This window comes from Empidonax traillii, unplaced genomic scaffold (assembly GCF_003031625.1).
Source record: "Empidonax traillii isolate 1590-97213 ecotype Southwest subspecies unplaced genomic scaffold, ASM303162v1 scaffold281:size1424471, whole genome shotgun sequence".
Classification (NCBI taxonomy): Eukaryota; Metazoa; Chordata; class Aves; order Passeriformes; family Tyrannidae; genus Empidonax; species Empidonax traillii.
This window is the reverse complement of record NW_020955474.1, coordinates 802,491-821,849: the sequence shown is the minus strand read 5'-3', so window position 1 is coordinate 821,849 and position 19,359 is coordinate 802,491. Positions and strand designations below refer to the sequence as shown.

At 38.6% G+C, this 19,359-nt stretch overlaps 1 protein-coding gene across 1 annotated transcript in view; it reads left to right on the top strand.

Moving 5' to 3' along the window:
* The window catches only part of SPIDR (scaffold protein involved in DNA repair), a 199,020-nt gene that overhangs the window by 159,336 nt on the left and 20,325 nt on the right, over positions 1–19,359 (top strand). Inside the window, exon 11 of the mRNA XM_027890237.1 lies at positions 11,938–12,096. Within this exon, the coding sequence (XP_027746038.1) occupies positions 11,938–12,096 (159 nt within the window). The remainder of the gene's footprint in view (positions 1–11,937; positions 12,097–19,359) is intronic.

Below are 19,359 nucleotides of genomic sequence, written 5' to 3'. Positions count from 1 at the left end.
CTGCTAAGATGCTGACAGTACTCAGAAAATTCAAATACTAATCCCATTGCCTGTGTTTAAGAAGGGTAAGCAGCAGCGACTGATGATTAAATGGCTGCACTAAGCTTTGATCTGGTTTCGTGACACCGATGCTCCAGTGAGGATTAGGGCGTGTACCCTGATCTCACATGCTCTGCAGGCACGGAGGAGTCCCTGTCCTAATGTTTAACCCTCAGTGGAGTACCCTGAAGACTGAATTAGAGAAGGAATGTGTGACATTGTGACACGTGAACAAAAAAGAGGACAAGACAGCAAATGTGACAGTACAGAATACTATCAACAGGAAACTGCATGTTCGAAAGGCAGAAGGTATCTTGTTATCTTGGCTGTGATGTTGTATCTGCTGCTGGTCTGCAGTGGATGATGGCTCAGGAAAATCCAAACGTTTAGCTGTGTCTGTCCTTTCAAGTCTGTGCTGAATCACGTCAGAGGCTGTAACATCCCCAGCATGGTGGTAGGAGAACAATGTGCTATTGTTGATATTCTTCTGGATAAGAGGCAAAACCAGAATCTTAACCACAGAATATTAAATCACCTCTTTTGGCATGAGTAGATAGGTTTACTAAGGGCCCTAATCCAGTTCTAGTTTGCATTATTATCTTTTGTCTCTTCATACTCTTTCTGTAGTTTTCATTAGATTTGGTCCTGTTTTCTTCTTTTCTTTGGAATATAAATAATGAAAACAAACCATCCTGTACTGATATTTGAACAGGTTCTTACTTTTAGGACTATTTTCTTTTTAATGGAAAGGGGAGATCAGGATCAAGTATACCACATGTGTAGTTTCTAAGTATTTGACCAGGGTTATTATATGAAATCCATTGTAATGACTGATTATGTCATTACAATTAAATAGTATTCTACATGCATGAGATATAAAATATAGACAATCATATGTACAGGGCAGTTGAGATTAAGATGTTGTAGCAGAGATTTTTTTTTTTTTTAGGATACTTCCCACTAGCACACATAGTATTTGAAACCTTATGTATCCAAAGATAACCAAAGTGTTGAAAGAAGTGAGAGCTTTTCTGTGCTTGTTATAGAATTACCCAAATAAATGCCAAAAAAAAAAAAAAAGGTGGATTTAAGATCTATTTTACGTACTGTGTGCTGTATTCCAGGTTCTGATCCTGCTAAAAAGGATTCCATGAAGTTATATGAAAATTTAAGGGTGATGTTCATGAAATTGCTTCAGTGTTTGATCCTTGACTGGGGTTCAGTTTAGACAGTTTAAAAGACAAGCTGGAATTTGCATGAATTATTGAATGAATATAAGATGGAGGAATGCTACTGAGGCTGCCCAGGTGTTTTCTCTGCCTGCTATATGGCATGAAATGAAGCTCATTGAAATCAATGGAAAGAGATTAATTTCAGTGAGCTTTAGATAATGGCTTATTCAAAAGCAATTTATATAGCATTGCTTGACCTACGACTGAAAACTGGAGTTCAAATAAAAGCTTAAAGAGGTAACAAAGATTTATTTTTCATTTTCAAATCGGGCAAACTGCTACCATCTGCAATTCTCTTTCATCTGCACTTGTTGTGTCCATAATTTCTTGCGTAAAAAAATCCAAATGTGTCTAGGGAAAGTGCTCCTTCAGCAGTAATGTTTGTAGGTCATCCATGGGCTTATACTAGTGTTGCCACAGACTGGCATTTCCCCCCTAATCTCTTAACTACCAGGCATATGGAGAACAGCAAAGTGTAAGAAAGGAAGTGGAAAAGAGGTGATATCAGAGAACATTTCCTCCTCATCTTTGTTTCCTTCACCTTCCACATTTTCTTGCTGCTGTTGCTTCATCAGCTCCTAATGATCTCCAGTTGATTCACCTTTCATCTGCATTCCTCTTGGCTGATACATTCCCTCCTCAAGTAGGGTGTGATGATAGCCAACCACCATGGCCTCAAAAAAAGAGAGTCCTTTTTGGTACGTGGATTGTAACTGCACTTCAAAGGATTTGGGTTTATTGCTTTCTTCTCCTATGCCCAATAGTTTCCCCAAAAAACAGAGGCAGTAGGACCACCTCATTCTCTTCTGGCTTCCAAGAGAAAGGTTTTACCAAACTCTATTGCTTCTTCCCTGACCACTCGGCTCAAAGCTGCAGCACCTCGGTCTGTGCCTTCACAAATAGTGCTGTAGACTCTCTGTCAATTTGGGGATGAAGTTGGTAGACCAAACCCCAGTCGTGAGGGGGCAGCCATGCTTTTCTTGTGCAGCTGCAGCACCGGGAGGGTGTGAGTTAAATGACAGGGTGCACTTGGATCAAGATCAAGTGTTCAGCAGCAGTCCTGTCTACCAATACTGGCTCTTCCAGTCTTCCCTGGAGGTATACTGGCTCTTCCAGTCTTGGCTGGAGGCCATGGTGGGCTAAGTGGTGGACTGGGAGGAATAGGCCTGAAGCTGCTGCTCTGGGGTTCTGTCCCTGTCCACTGATAGCTGCCTCCCAAGCTCATTTCTGCAATGGGAAGTATCTCTGCTTTCTCTGACCCTGTCACATTAGAGCTCATCAGAGTGATGTAAATTCAGCAACTGCTACAAAAGATTTAAAAATAAGTGCAAACTAAATTAAGATCTCAAGGCGGGGGGGAGGGGGGGGCAGGAAGGGGAACAAGAAAGATATAAAACCTTTTAATGTAAAATATTAAAAATCAGATTCTCATTCACATACCTGAATTTACATTTTTGCACTTGATGACTTTGGTTGCACAGAAAACACAGAATCTCAGAGCTTGCAAATGAGTAAAAATAAAATAGGGAAATATTTTCCTTCTCCTCTTACAGTGTGTCAAATCATGTATTTTTATGATTATAAATAGCTAAATCAACAAACTTTTACTGACTGGGGATGTTAAGCACACTTTCGTTGTTGACTTTCAGAACTATTCAAATAAACTCCTCAGTGCTAAAAATTAAAATTCCCTTTGGGAAAGCTTGTAACTTTCAGTGGACTGGGTTGGAGTCCCCGGTAAGAAGCAGTTAATAGGTAGACTGTAGTGACTCCAGCAAAACAAGATAATCAATTCCATCTGCTTTTCTAATTAATCACCCTTATTATTGAAGTCAGGAACATCATGAATTTGCACAGTAAGTATATATTTTGAAAAAGAGGATAACAGTTTGTTACCTCAGTTGCAGTCAATTAGTCTGACTCCTCTCTTTTCACCTCTCAGAGAAAAGCTGGGACCAGCCACCCCCTGCTCAGTAGCTACTCTCTACTCCCCAGGCACCCTGTGCTCCAGTGGCAAGGACAACACGCATCCTGAGTTTTTTTTCTTGTTTTAACCAGTTTTGCTTGTTCTTGTCAGAAAACAAATAGTTAAAAGGGATGAATAGAACGCTCTGTTTGGGACTTCAGTTTTCCAAAATAAAATATGTAAGTGAGGGAAAGGTTTCATTCAGTTTTGGCATCGCTTTGTTAAGTCAGTTTAAGCCAAGAGAGATTGTTATTCCACACTGTTTGCCGATAGTAGAAAGTTTACATATCGAACTGCTTTTTTTTTTTTCTTGAGGGAAGAAAAAATCAGTATGAATTTAAGGGGCAGATCTCTTATTTGCTTTGCAGAAGAGATTGTTCTGTTAACAACTCATCGAGAAAGAAAAAAAAAGATAAACAGGATTAACTGTTTACTTTAAGTGAGCTGAAGTCGGGTTGTTTTTCTGAAGAAGAACACAATGTACTGTTGTATCTGGTTTCCAGAGTGGTGTTTATCATAATTCCTCCTGCCGTGGTTGGTAGAGTGCTGGGAAGGCTCTCCGCCCACTCGCAGCTCGCTCCCTTTCCCTCTCCCATTGAGGCCTCTGGCCAGGACTGCGAGATGGAGTGAGCTGTCCTGTGTGATCTTTACTGCCTGACATGAGCTGACATTGACCGAGAATAAAATAACAGGGGCCGTTTCCTAGAACTCTCAGTGGACTGCTGAGAACTGCTACCATAACTCTTGTAAACACACGGCATGCACACACAAACACGCTCCCTCTCCCTCATTTAGAAACACACCTAGGAGAGGCAGCCACTAGCACGGAGTAAAGGAGAACAGTGTGAGTGAAAAACAGAACCGGCAGGCCCTGCGAGAAAAGGGAAAATTGCCTTTCTGCTGGGAAAGCAGCCCCAGCAAGATTTCACTTCTGCTATGCTGCTTTGCTCTTTGCTCTGCCCTTGATTTTGATGAATATTATACTTTTCTGTTAGTTCAGTATTGACACAGCAGAATGTCTTATTGAATACGTCCGCAGCTGTGTAAGAAATACTTCAGTATTACTAGATTGCATTTACCTTTCAACATGCCATGGGAAATGCATGTGCAATGCTATGCTACAAAGAATATGTTTTAGGACTTTCTGTGCCCACTGAAACGGACAGCTATTTTTTTAATACTCACTGTATGTTAGTTTTTAGTTCTTACATAAAAAATTCTAGGATCCCATTCACGGTCTCTGTGGTTCAGAAATAAATCTGGTGAATCCACAAATAATACAGTCTTGAAAGATAAGGGACCCCGATACTGCTGCAAACAGTGTTCTTCCTTCATTCCAGAAGCTGTAAAGCCCTCACTGTGAGTTTTGCAGGGTGGGTTGAGAGTTCTCTAAATCCCATAGTGTGAAAGAAATGGGTTGATACTGCAAGGAAACCCCCTCTCTCTCTCTCTCTCTCTCTCTCTCTCTCTCTCTCTCTCTCTCTTTCCATTGATATATATAGCCTCCTACTGATACTGCTAACTCAAATAGGATCTAGCACACATAATAGACTTTGTGGACCAACTCTCCCAGATGCAATCATATTATTCAGCTATTGCTTTCAGATCACCCTTTGAAGACAGGACTTTTATTCTGATTTTTACGTATAAGGAACTGAGGCGTGGAGGAAACGTAGCACGGCAAAGATGATGTGACACATTGCCAGAACCAGCAACCGAATGCTGATTTTCTTGGAAAGGAGGGTGCTGAGCACCTTGCAAGAAAAGATCTTTTGGCAGCACCTCGCCAACTGTTGGAATTCTTGGATGCCAAAACAATAATTACAAAGTGTTGAGATTAAAAAAATAAACAAAGAACCCCTCCTCAGATTCATAGATAAGTACTTGAAATGACTGGGTGGTAATTACATGTTATATTTGGAACATGATTTTTCTGTTGGACATCATCCATAAGAAAGACTTGCAGTTTTCAGCTGAGCCTGTGAGTTTCCAAAATATACATTTTTACTCTTGATTAGTAAATCATGGCATACAGAAAAGTAATAATTTCTCTGAATTGTATACTGAAATAAACAAGGGATTTTTAAAGGGACTCCATGCTGAAGTAATGGTACACTGAGGAACCTGAAGAGTGTTTGCATCATTATTTTTTTTTACCAACTCAGTTAACAGCACAGTGAGTCTAAAACAAGATGGGGTGATCTGATGTACTTGCTTTTTTTGTTACAACTCAAAATTGGCTTTATTTACATAACAAGCTGTATGGAACAGATCTCAGCAGAAGGACTGTGAATTACATGTTGTGTAGCGTGGCGATGCCAGGGGGGTAAGGAGGGGGGAAGGCGTTACTGCTCTGTTGATGGTCAAACTTTATACAAACTTTTAGGCTGTACCTAGGAAGTTCTTTTTCCTTAACTTTCTGTGTCTTCTAAACCAACAATCACTGTAAAAATTGACTTACATAGCATAATTACTTTGGATTTAAACTATGAATGTAGAAGAATTTCAGTATTCATTTTTGAATCTAAGTGAAGCTCTCCATGATACTGAAAATATTTTTCAAGTGCAACTATGTAACTGTTTGAAATTACAGCTTAGTCTCCATATTGTGTTTGAGTGGATGTCAGGAATGTCTTTTTATCATTTCAAATCTTTTGTTTACTTTTGAGAGATATTCTGTGTACAAATAAAACACACACATCAGCAGTTTAATTCAAAAGTGCACTTAGAGACAGTGTCAGCTGGGGAGTTTAAAAAGTTCATTTGGTGCCACATGGAAACTTTTTGTAAGAAATGGTTTAACATGCCGAAAAAATTGTCACGTGTTGAAGCTGGGGTTGTCATGGCAAATACAAAAAGCTGGTTTTCATGTTACACCAATTCCTGGCAAGTTGTATGTAGTTCCCACCAGGCAGGTGGTGTTCCGTGTTCTGAGTGGGAGCATTTACAGTGCTGTGGAGCTCTGTTCTCTGTGTGCACATTCTACATTAAAAAGGTATCTCTGCTGACACATTTGGCTCATGCAGGTCTCTTCCTACGCACAAAAGCCCTTTCCCACAGAAGTGCTGCTTCTTCAGGTCATAGACAGAAAATAGTAGGTGGAAGGATTAACCTGAATGAAGAAATGGAAAAAGCAATCAGCAGGCGGGGAATCATGAAAGACCTTGTGGAAGTTGCATTTGATTTTCCAGTTTGTATTATTCAAGGAAGTGAATAAAAATAAGAAACAGTTATTTTATAACCACTCTCATTCCTTCTTTTGACGTATGTATAAAATTGTAGTGAAAAGCAAGGAAAATCCAAAATGATGGACTTGGTATAGTTACTGTAGTGAGTTATTTGCAAGTGTGTTACAATAATCCTCTGTTAGGAAATGCCTGCAAAATAAAGTTTCCTTTCCTGAGACTAGAGACGCTTCTGCTACATATTTTCTATTTGAGATGCTGAGATAAGACTTGATCATTTTCCGGGTGATACTCTGTCACATGTGCAGTTTCCACCTATACTTCTGCCAGGTCCAAAGCTGCCTTCTCCTTTCTTTTCTTCTGGGCCCTTCTACAGTTTCCCAATAAAAACATACATGATCACAAACTGTGCTTTTCAGTCATTTCAAACCTCCAGTTTTCAAATTACTGCTCTTTATGTCATCTCACTGCTTCAAAGAAGAACACCAGCCTGGATGCTAGAAATGTCTGTACCTGGAGGGAGTTATGACCAGAATTCTTCTTCTAGCTTTACATTCCCCTTGTAAATTGGAAACAGTGGTGCTTGTGCTTGTGTTTTCCTCTGTACCTGTGCAGAGAAGGAGCTAGTTATCATCATCATTAATTTGTATTTGTATGACTCAACCCATACTTATACTCTGTAGAGCTTCACTCGCTATTTAGTGACAGCAAATGGTATGGATTTTAAGCAGAAAACCCTAAATCTTGTGTCTCCCTAAAGAAGGCTACAGACTTTTCAAAAGGGAACATGAAGCAATGCATGATCTGCTGTATATAGTTATTTTAATAGAGAAATTCTGCTTGTGTTACAAGTGGGTAGGGAAGATGGATGGTTGTCCCTGTGCCCTGAGCTTTGATTTTCCAGTTATAGTTATGGGTATGGTGAATGCAAGGAGTTCATAGGATAGGGAGAAATTAAATCCCGGTAGGGTGGTGTCCTGCAGGTTACAATTTGAATCTGAGCCATATTAGCAGGAGTTAATCAGCTCCACCTTGAGACTTGACCAGACAAGTTGCTGAATTGGAGTTGTGTAGGTAGTGTTGTGCCTCTGGTGATGAAGGGAGAGGGGGTTTTTGTTTATGTGTGTTTATGTACGTGTGCTTTATGCCTTTGCAAGGACCGCACCTCACAGAGATAAGAAGTCCTTCTGACAAACAAAGCAGCAGCAGCAGCTGTCTCATGGATGGTTAAGATAAAGCGTGAACAAATATCAAAGCTAATACAACTCAATTAGTTTTCGGACATTTTCCTGTTCCCCCCTTTCTCTGCCTTCCAAAGAAAGAGCAACTAATGAAGTCGCTGCAGAGCTCTGCAAAGGTGGTAGTGTTTGCCTGGCCACCTTGCTCCTCATGCTGTACTGCACAACTGAGCTGTGCATGGAGATGAGATGCTGTGGCCCACACAGTTGTCCTCCTACCCAAGGCTAAAACAATTATTTGTTGATTACGATCTGTTTGTGACAAATTTCTGCTGCTTGTTTTCACAAGACTTGGTAAAAGCAGTACCTGTGTAATCAGTCCTTTCTGGCCTCCATGCACTCTCATCTCCTCTGCAGGAAGATCTTCCTTTTCTTAGTCTTTTCCACTAGCTGCTGAGGAGGCTGGAGGTGACCAAAAATGAAGAAGGTTTTTGTTGCCCTTACCTCTCCAGAAAGTCAGCTGTGTGGAGGGGTATGATTTTTCACGCATAAAAAAGTAGTAGTAAAAGAAGGGTTTACCCTTTACCCACGAAGAGTGACTAAGTGGGAGAAGGGCATGGCAGTAATCCTATAAGCCTCTCCAGATTTCTACTGTCAGACATTTTGTCCTAAAGATCAGCACAGTCATAGAAATAATGCAGAGTAATCAGTCTCATCTTCCCCCAGCCCCCATCCTTGCTCCCGGCTATTAACAAATTAACAAAATCTTCCCAAGCTTTTGCATGAGACTTACTGTGTCATTATTCAAAAAAAAAAAAAAAAAGAGCTATCTCTGCTTCAGTTCTTATCATTCCCTATCTTCGCCCCCTTTGTTATTACCAATGCGTCATACTTCAATTTTTCCTTAGTCTGCTCTCCCACATTTGCTCCCCTACTGGCTTTCCTGATACCCCTTACTCTTCTGGAGTGAATTCTGCTATTCAGTTGTGTACTGACAGGGCACTTGTAAAGGTATGTTTAACCTGATTAACTGATTCCATACAAACTCTCATTTTATGAAAAAAAAAAAAAAAAGTGTTTGTGATAGATGTGCACAAAACATAAATGCTGAATTCCCAAGGGGCAGATCCTAATTTTGGCTTTGCAACTTGTCTCATAATTTAGATGTGGGATTTTATCCTGGTAGTAAGCTTCAAAGGGGGAAAAAATCATGGGACAAGTTGTTGCTTAAATCACAGTTAGACTTCCTACTAAAAATTAATTTGCAAGCACATTTGCTGTAATATGAGAGCAACACTGCAACATGGGAAAATAATACACATGCACTTTTCTGGGAATAAAGTGAAATCAAGGAACCAGTGCTGGTGAGGAAGTTAAGGTCATGAATCAACAACATCTGCATGCAGCCGAACTACTGTCAGTGATGCTGACAGCATGTACAAAATCCATAGAACAGAACCAGTTTCAAAGAACAGGAGGATGGTTCTCCAAGTGCATCACTGAGTCTGTTGTGGGATATAGCTGATTTCATGGTAGTCATTAAGTAGGAAAATCAATTGTCACGCATCAATTAATACCTGTAGCATTTCAAGGTTTTGCCATCATTCTTTCATACTGTTTTAAAAGAATGGTGAAGCAGGGACCATGTGTTTGTGAAGTTCTCTTCATGGCATTGGTTTGGGATATTCCCTCTTTTAGTCTGAAATTACGCATCTGAAGGTTATTTGTGAAATTCTGTCTTCCAAGGGAGTGAACATATGCATATAATTTTAAATGCATGTTGCAGAGAAATCATGACTATCTTTTGGATACTGTTAGAACAAGTGTAGTATAGTGTCTGTCTGCTCATGTGTACAAACCTGGCAGGGCAAAAGTACTCGGAATCTGATGCAATAGGTTGTGCTGCCCTGTATTCCTCCATGATGCCAATAATCATGAACGTTTTCCTAGTGTGAATAGGAACATTAGTGATAGGAGCCTCAAATTACACAGTTCCTCAGTGCATTGAGCTTGGTCATAAGATGACCATTCTCCCATCATATGACCTGAGATGATGTGCTGCATCTGGACAACTGGAGTGAGAGCTTCGAGGAAAAAGTAGTACTCCATGCAAACAGGAATTTACTTCTGCAGAGTTAATTTTCAAGGAACTCAGATGATGATGATGATAATGATGATTTGGCTACAGTATTTTTTTGGTCAGATCAGTTTCCTGTCCCAGCCGTTTATGCTGCCACCACAAAGGGATGGAAATCTGTGGCCAGGGATGTGGGGAGCTGAGGCTCCTATGTCTGACAGAAACCATCTCATTGCTTGACTTAAAAGGACTTGGAAAATGCACTTTTAGTAACTGATGTCTTCAGCACCAACCAAGCTCATTTTATTTGGGCAATTAACATGTCCCAGAGGACTTAATATGACCCTGGTGCCAGCTAGTCTGGGACTTACTTGTGTTCAGTTATGTCTCACTAAAGATATGAGAAATCCCAGTGATCAGTTAAGAGACTGCTGAACTGATCTGATCTGAGACACTAACTCAGTTGGCCCTTCCTTGCTCCAAGATATGGAGGCCTAATTTTTCACAATTAACAGTCAATGTTTTGTTAACATAGGCAAAACTGTTTTCTTTGTTTTTCCGGTTCCCCTCAATCTGATTTTCAGAAATGTCCAGAGCATATGAGCTCTGGTTTTCCAAACAAAACAGCATCACAAAGAGTTTCAGTCAAATCAGTTAAAACTCAGGGGAGTTTTTAACTGACTGCAAAGTCCTAACATGGAAAGCAGCAGGCAAACATAGTTTTTTTTTAGTTTGTTTTGGAGTTTTTTTCTGGTGATGACTCTGTTTGTGTGGGACCCTCGTAGCTAGACGTATGGGGATAATGTGGGAGCCTTTATTGGTGTCCAGTCCTACCCCTTCCTGTTCCTTAAAACCACCACCAGAGTCTGAAAAATGAGGACTCTTAGCTGGTGCTCGCATAACTGCTGATATCTGAAAGCCTTTGAGGTCATATCTTATGTTGAATACAGCTTTCTTAAGGGTGTAAGCCAAAGTTAGACAGTTTATAACAAACAAGGAAAGTGTGATTAATGGTCTTCCATGTGCCTAAGTTTCCATGCAAAGAAAATACATGGATTTCTTCAGTGTAGGAACTAATTTGATTTAAAATGCAGTTTATAAAGATATAATGACTACTGTTGAATGCTTTCAGGATGTGTGTATGTTACATGACATGCTCCAAAAGCAGTTGGAGTTGGCTTGCTGTGAACAATGGTGCTGCTCTGGGGAAGGTAGTTTTGGCATGAAATGAACTGAATTCTGCTCCCTAGTGCACCCCTGAGTTTTATATAGAAATAAAGATGCATGTGCTACCCTCAAAGGTAATTTTTGCCTCCCTTTGAAGAGTTTCCATGCTTAACTGTCTCTTTCTGAGGCAATTAAACCCATCTCGTAGACAGCGGCCTCCTTCCTCCAGCCCTGCATGACTCATGCTATCGAGGCTGCTCATCTCAGGTGCAGAATCTTGTGTAATGCGTTTCATGCTGTCTAAAAGTATGACATCCACTGATTTTGCCTTATCTGTTACGACAGTAATATCTTCTCAAAATGCCAGCAAGTTGATTAAGCAATACTTCCCAGCCCCACAGCCCCATCTTCCATAGATTAATCAAACTGTTTGTTTAGCAGGTTCTTTAATTACCTTCTTAAAATAGCTTCTCAGGGCTTCCTCGTACCCAATACTGAATAAACCAATCTGGATTTACGTGTTGGGTTTCTTTAAAAAAAGAAATTGATGTTTCACTCTTTTCTGCCTCCTCAGAACTCTTTTTTAAAAATATATTTAAAGAAAAGTTATAGAAAATGTAATGCTTGCTTTGCCAGTTTCAGTGTTGGCGATTATTACTTGTGAAATATGTTGCTTTATTTACTTCTAAGCAGAATTATTGTATTTGTACACACATATATGTTTCTGTCATTGCCCTGTCTGCATTGCAGAATTCACCTTAACTAAGGCAAAATCTTAACTTTCTTTCTTTATAAGTACACAAACTACATAGTGCATATCAATTAATTCATCCTAATCCCCAGTGCAAGCCTTATACACTTTGTTTCAGCCATACTTCTCTATTTCATGGCTCTGTTACCTCCTGAAAATGTACATGAGAAAACCTTTAATGAAACAAAATCTCTGGGTTTTGTTGATATGTTATTTGATAGGAATTCTGCAGATATTGTAGAGCATAAGCCCTGTCCTGAAGTTTGTAATACAGTTTTCAGAAATTTGCTCACTGGTTTGTTACAAAGACAAGCCACTGAGTAACCGAGGAATGTTTTGCAGGTTATGCCTCCTTGTCCAGGATGCCTATGGCATGTTCAGTGAAGTGCAGCTGCAATCCCTGAGTTCCACAGATGACATTGAACAGTACTGCAGGAGATGGGAAGGAAAATTCTGCTGCTTAGCTGGAATGAAAATTTTACAGAGAACTACAAGAGGAAGGTGAGAACAATTAATGGGAGAACGTATTGGTTGATGTGGCAGGCAGAGATGATCTTCCTTTTTATTTATTTCTGTGACCAACATTCTTTAAAACAACTGAACCTGTTTCTGTTCAGTTAAATGTCCTCATTGCTACTTCTGGGGTGTCCAGTTGTACTTGAGCCTACTGCACTCCAAAATAGCATAAATAAACTACAAATAATGCACAAATACACCCTTAGCAGAGAAAGGGTTTGCTGTATTCAATATTTCATAAAATACGAGTGTTTTCTTCCTCTTCAGTAGATTCAGAAACTTAAAAACATTATTTCACCTCCCTTTAATTGCGGAACTTCTACTGCAATAAGTTTTTCTACAGTGCTGCCCAGTATGGGTTGAAGTTTCAAGCATGGACTTTCTCTGACTATATGACAGTTTAATTCTTTTAAGTCTATATGGCTTTAGAATCATAGTTTAAGTTTCTTAAAGAAAAAAAAAATCCTATTTTGAAATAAGAATGTCATCAGGTTTATAGAAAAATCCCCTCAGGTAAGTAACAAATTGACTTATAGTACCTCTCAGATTTTGCTTGTTCTGTGATTACTTTTACATTCTTTGAGTAAAACAAAATAACTTTAGTCAAGAGAAAAAATTAAATAGATCAAGTATCTTACAGAGTATCTTTCTAGGGAAAGTGATACAGTGTTCTCATGGGGACCTATATAAATATAATTAGATTGGTTCAGTTCTCAACATAATTTATTCGTACAAACCTCCGATCTAGATAAGCCTTTGCTATTAAGAATGGCTGTGATATTTCTGCTGACACTTTTTTTCCTGTTGAAAAATGCTGTTTCATCAAAACCAGAATGTTTCATGGAAACATTATCTATTTTGGATGACAACTTTGTTGGGAAGATTTTTTCAGGTCCAGAGGGAGTGAATATTCTCTCTCTCATTCTCATTTCATGAAAAGTTTGAGAAAGTCTCATTTTTGTTTCATATTGGAACAAAAACAAATTTCAAAGCCTTGAAATGTTTAGCAAAATGGAATTGTTGTTTTCCAGCCAGCCCTATTCAGTATGCTTTTCTTTTTATGTACTTGCAGTGTTAATTTTCAGATCCTTTGGATTTCAAGCCTACTTGCATTTTTATGGACCTTTAATAACAAACACGTCTTCTTATTTAATTATTTTGTTGGCTTTTTTTCTGAGTTACATTTTTTCCAAACAAATTAAATAATGGCTTTGGAATTCTGGATACAAATGAAGTTTTACAACTGGCTGCTGGTGCTTCCAGTACTCTGCCTAGCTAATAAGAGACAGACTTTTTCTAATGTAAATTCTATTTCAAAGCAGCAGTAACTTACTTCTGGCTATTCTGAGGACGATTAGAAGACACACTGCTGAAAATGCTGGTGGCTCAGCTGGAGCTGTGCTGGTGGTAACCCTGCTAGGGAACATTAAAAGAAAATGGTTAGTGTAGCTTCGGGGACAGTGCAGTGGTTAAAACGTGATTTCATTGTACAAGATGGGTGGGTGGAGGAATTGTTCAGGGATTTATTTTTTTCTTAATTGTTTTAGCCTAAGTTCTGCTTTATAACTTTTTATTACTTTTAAGTGTTTGGGACACATTCTAGGTGTGATGGAAACCACAGCAAAGCCATAGCTGAAATGAATATGAGGGAGTACTTATTCGCAGGGAGCATAATTAAGCTGTAGAATTCATTGCCACTGGATAAATGGATTTCCAGAGCCAGTGGTATATCCGAACACATGATGGGATGTGCCTGTGAGTGCCCAACCTTGGCTTGCAGCATATGAGTGAATAAGAACTATGTGGTCTGCCCTGCAAGAAAGACTGCTGCCTCTTTTTTTTTTTTTTTTTTTTTTGGAGAACACCAATTACTTTTTGGAAGGAGATGACTTTTAAACTTTTTGTTTCCTGGAGTCTGACAGGCTTTTAAAATGGATAAAAAGGAATAAAATGTAGGAAATACGAGGGAAAAGTAATGACTTTTTTCCTTGTGCCTTTGAAGCACATGATCTGGAGAAAGCCAGGAATGGCTAATAAGATCCCATATGTGCATGTTGTCCCACAGTCACATGGATCGTAATCAGAGACAGAGTGCTTCCTCCATCCCTCCATGAGACAGAGGAGATTTGCTAATAGATACAAGAAGTTCTCAAGCATTTGGCATCAATGGACCACTGCTATTGTTCAGAAAATTTTCCAGGCCATCATCCATCCTCATCATCAAGTATCTAATGTTTAACGTCATTCCAGTAAATGCAATTTGAAAATCACTGTTGTTAAGCTGAAGTTGCATTTCAAGGACTAGAAACCTATAAACCTATAATAAAGAGTAGTTTACATTCAGGCAAAAACCTGGCTCTAAGCGTTACTTGATCTTCGGAATGAACCCATAATGAGATGTGCTGAAGACTAAACCCGTTTCTTCTCCAGTAAGAAAACATTTGTGTTCCAAAAGAAAAGTAGAATAAGAACTTATACAACCACGTCTTGCCTTGATGAAGATCAGCCCTGTGAAAAATTGTAGTAATCTTTCTTTGAGAGAAACATTGTTAATGTTGAATATTGGTTTTGGATACTCATATTCAAACAAGTTTAAGAGTTTTGTACTAGGTTGTTTGAAGGTCTTTCACCGATTTAGGTGGTTTTCAGAAAAAGTCCCTTACCGCACGTAAAACATACTACCCCAAACCATCCCTTCAAGAAATCCTTCCCTTTGCAGTCCAGTAAAGGAAGTGATGTTTCCTTTTGCAACCCAGTTTCTGGCAATACTGTAAGACAGATGGACATGGCTGAGTCATGACAGAGTTGCCATGGCTTGTTCAGTGTCCCATTTCCAGCAGTTTTACTCTGTTCTTGAGGCTGTTGGAAAAGGTAGGAAACAGTATTGTAACAGCGGAATTAATTTATGTGGTTTGGTATCTGTTTCCTGACACCTTTTCTCTTAACCTTCTCATTCATACTTGTCTCCTAGCCTTTCCTGCAACTATTCCCTGAACTGCACGCTTAGTATCAGCAAAAAAAAAGAATAAAAAAGTTACAGTGGTTTGAAGGGAAAAGACTGAAAAATGTTCATTGATCTGCCACTGGTGGTGCCGGCTCCTTAGAGGAATGTGTTTTCGCACTCGTCCTCCCATTACCTCATGTGTCACTCTTAAATTCAGCCCTTTCAGAAAGAGGAAGTGAAATTTTGAGGCTGTGCAGCTAGAGGAGGAATGTTGGTTATGAATCCATATGCAGTATAACATATAACCCCCCCGAGCTTAATAGATCCCAGGCGTGTTTCAGGTATGTCCGGTATAACCAGTAACTAAATGGATGCAATGAGGTGCAGGGACTGAGCACTCACTAAAATGCCTCAGGAATAAATAACCTGTAAATTGTCATAGTTGCTGCTTCCTACCAGAAATTAATTTCAATGAGCTGCGATATGTGCCTTTATCGACAAAAACTATTATGTCTTTATCCCTGACTGGAGTTCCACACAGAATTATAATTTGGATTTTGACAATTTGTGTGTTTTCACCTGATTTTCCAAGCGTTGAGTTGTTGTATAGCACATGTACCTGCTTTTTCCTTTTAGGCTTTCTTGTATGTTGAAAATATGAAGAGTTTCAACAGAATGGATAGATGACACCCATTTATAAAGGGAGGGAGGAGGAAGAACACAGGATGGCAGCACAAATTTTGTCCCTAATGTCAAAAAACGCTTAATAAGCTTCAAAAAAAGAGGCAGCTATTGCATTGGTAGTACTAAAATCCGTGCTTAAGTCGAATAGGCTAAAACATTTAGAAGGATACATCAACTTATAAGCTTTGGCATTTGAGCCAACATTTAATTCATAGCAGGCTGTACTATCTGTTGGATTTTCCTCTAAAGTAAGTAGACTCTGCATAGAGTTTAACAACGAGTGTTAAGTTCTTCTGAGAAATTTCTGCATTTTCAAATACAGTTGGTTTCTGTTGTTTGTCATTTTAAACTTTCAAATGTTAGGCACTGAAATGTGAAATCTCCCTGTATGTCTGTAGTGGTCACTATTGTGCCTGAGGGGTTTCATTCTTTTTTTTTTTTTCTTTTCTTTCTAATTAAGTTTCATGCTTTTCTGGCCTCTGTTTCTCTTTTCTCTCTCTTTTTTTTTTTTCTCTACTCTTCACTGTGGACTTTCTCTTCGTTTTGCTTTGCCCTCAGAAGAGAGGACCACTACTAACTGATACACATGTAAGTGTTTCAACTGCTAGACATAGACAGGAAATGTAATAGTAAGAACTCTCCACAGAGCAAGGAGGTCATAACTTCCTTCCTTTGGTTTTCCCTCCTCCAAAACGACTGCCATCTAAAAGAGCCACCCACGTCTCTGAGGTTTTGAGGTCCTGAAACACTTCAGTAATTGCTGTGGTTGAAAGTTCAGTTCCATATAAAACATAATTTCAGTAATCTTATTGAAGTTTTGAATATTTACATTACTTTTTTATCAGTTTCTATGACTGCTGATGTATCAGAAATGATTTTTTTTATCTCCTGAGTTTTCTATTCTTTAATAAGCATTGACTTCTACTTGTATCTTCAGTGCTTCTGTCATTAATCTGTTTAGTAACCAGCACTGGAGAATAACATAGGCATATCCATGTTGAATCAAAAGTATTTTTATTTTATAACTTCAGTGGTTTAATGTAGTAAATGTAATTTCTAATGTACTATAGAAAACTGAGTTTTTAAGGTATGTAAATTATTTAACAAAATAATTTCATGTATCTAAACAAAACTTTGAGGAAAAGAGATTAGCAACCCTTCCTCCCTGTTTGTATTTTGACTGAGATACTCATTTACTAGGCTCAGATTTTTACTTTATGGCTTTGTTTCTTTTATTACTGAAGTCTGAGAAAATGTGGTGTTGCATAGTTTGTGCACTGCAAGATCTTAGTAGGTCAGTTAAAGGGAGAGGTAGCCTGCAGTATGAGTTTTTTATTTGGATTGCTTGTCCCTTGAGAGTTGAAGCTTATGCAGTCTAGGTGATTATTTAGGAATTTCTTCTTAGTTTTCCACAGAGGGTTAGGAATTGCTTTATTTTTGAGTTCTTAATAATTGAGACTGACACTGCCAAAGAAAACTGTTTTGTTTTAAAATAAAATTGTAAGAAGTAGGAGAGGAGGAAGCAGAGAAGTGCCAAGTCTGGAGTCTTCAGAGAAAATCTGTGGAAGATGTTGGAAGAGAATCCTATCATCTTCCTGTTCCGTGCTGTAAACCTTACATAGTGTTTCTTCTTTTCCTACTTATGTGCCTTCTTTTCCTTTAACTCTCTTTGACATTGCTGGTATTTTCTCCCTGTTGTAATTTTCTCCTGAGACTGTGTTATGATTATTAAAGTAAAAAAATACTCCAACCTATAAGCTGTATGTTAAAAGTTGATTCAGGTATGGCACACACAAAGTTCTTGGACCAGAACTGTAGCTGAACCCTCATGTACTTAACAGAAATAAACAAAATCTCCTTATTAAGTTATGAAGGAAGTTGTCAATTCAGAGTCAGTGAAATACAGTTTTGAAAAATCAAAATTTGGACTTGTTTGATTTTTGTAGTACATCTTGTGGTATAAATGAATGGAATTTCCACAGGATCGGAGAGGTGCTGATAGCCTAAGTACTCGTTTGGCAGTTTACTGGATGTCTAAATATAGTTACAATGGCTTTGCTCTTTATTTGCATGTTTTTACCAAAAATCATTGAGCAAATAGGTGTATGAATGTATGCACATACCAGTCTATGCCATTTGACTGCAGTGATGGGCAAAACAAGCCAGGAAGGTTACAAGCTGAAGGTGACTTCTGGCTCCTATTGAGCTGTGAAACTGAGAAGAAAGGTGGTTAGGTGAGCAGACTAAAGCAACTTCTCTGCAGAGCAGCACAGTCGTCACATATGGTGAGAGTCCCGGTGAGGGAAAAGTAAATGCTATTTTATTAGTATCACTCCTATCTTGTAGTGATTTTTCTATGGAGTAGTTTAATGAGATTTGTTAAATAGGTCAGGATTAATTTCTGCAAGTGTTGCACATATATTCTGCATATTCTCAGTCATGTTTTGAGCCTGTTTAACAGTGTTAAATCTTTAAAATTGTCTGACTGCTGTCAGAGCAGTCAGTTTGCATTTGTGGATACAGAGAAAAGATGTGATGAAGTTTAGCAAGGAATGTTTAGGACATTGGATAATAAAGTTGAAGACATTGGATAATAAAAATAATTAAAGACACTAATTTTTTTTTTGCATATTATATGTATATAGACACACACACACATATATAAAAATCCCATTATATATAAGCAAAGCTTGAAGATGTGGGTTTACAGAAGAGAGGCATACCTGCGTGTCCCAAGTCCATATTTCTTTGGAAATCTATGCTGTAACACTGCACTGGACTTATGGAGTTACTGGTGGTCTTATTGTCTTGGTGTTAAACAATAGACGTATTATGATGAGACAGAATTTTTTTTACCAAACACAGGTTCAAATCTGGTGTGGAAAGTTGAGAGCTGAGTCATTTAGAATCTGATAGATGATTTTTGTCCTTCTCCTGGTACAGATTCAGTCTTTTTTTTCTTTTTTTTTTTCAAAGAAAAGTTATAGAGTACTACAATAGAGCCCTAGTCTCTGAAGTAAAAAAAAAAAAAAAAGTTATTCTAAATACTTTATATGTTCTTTTTTTCTTTTTGATCTTTGAGCTTGTTTCTTCTCACTTCTCACTCTGCTTTTCCTTTCTTAGAAGTCTGTCCTTCTGTTATTAAAATGATTTTTTTTTTAAGACAGTAACTAGTAATTACACTCACAGAGCAAAATTTTAACATTTTTATTTTGTCTTCTGTCGCCAGGGAGGCTCTTTATGCACATGGGAGCTAACCATGTCCCTTCACTGTAGCATAGAGCCAGCTGTTCGTCTCTTGTCCTGACTCTATAGCTGCAGAAGGATACACATATTGGATAAAATACACCCATTGTTCAAGTCAGATTGAAATGGGGTTTGAGTGTTGCTTGGCAATAAAAGAGAATGAATTTTTATTCTTTCTATGAGGATAGTGATTTTCTACAGAAGAGGACACAATGTCTTTGTTATTTCTTCACTGTCAGTGCCCCCACTCATTTTCCCCTCTGCTAAGTCAAAGTCCATAAGTGTAAAGAGAGAGTTACCTTTCTTTTGAGGCAATTTAGTGGGTGGAGCAAGAGGGGAGCTCCTCACCAGGGACACCAACTGATGGAGTGACA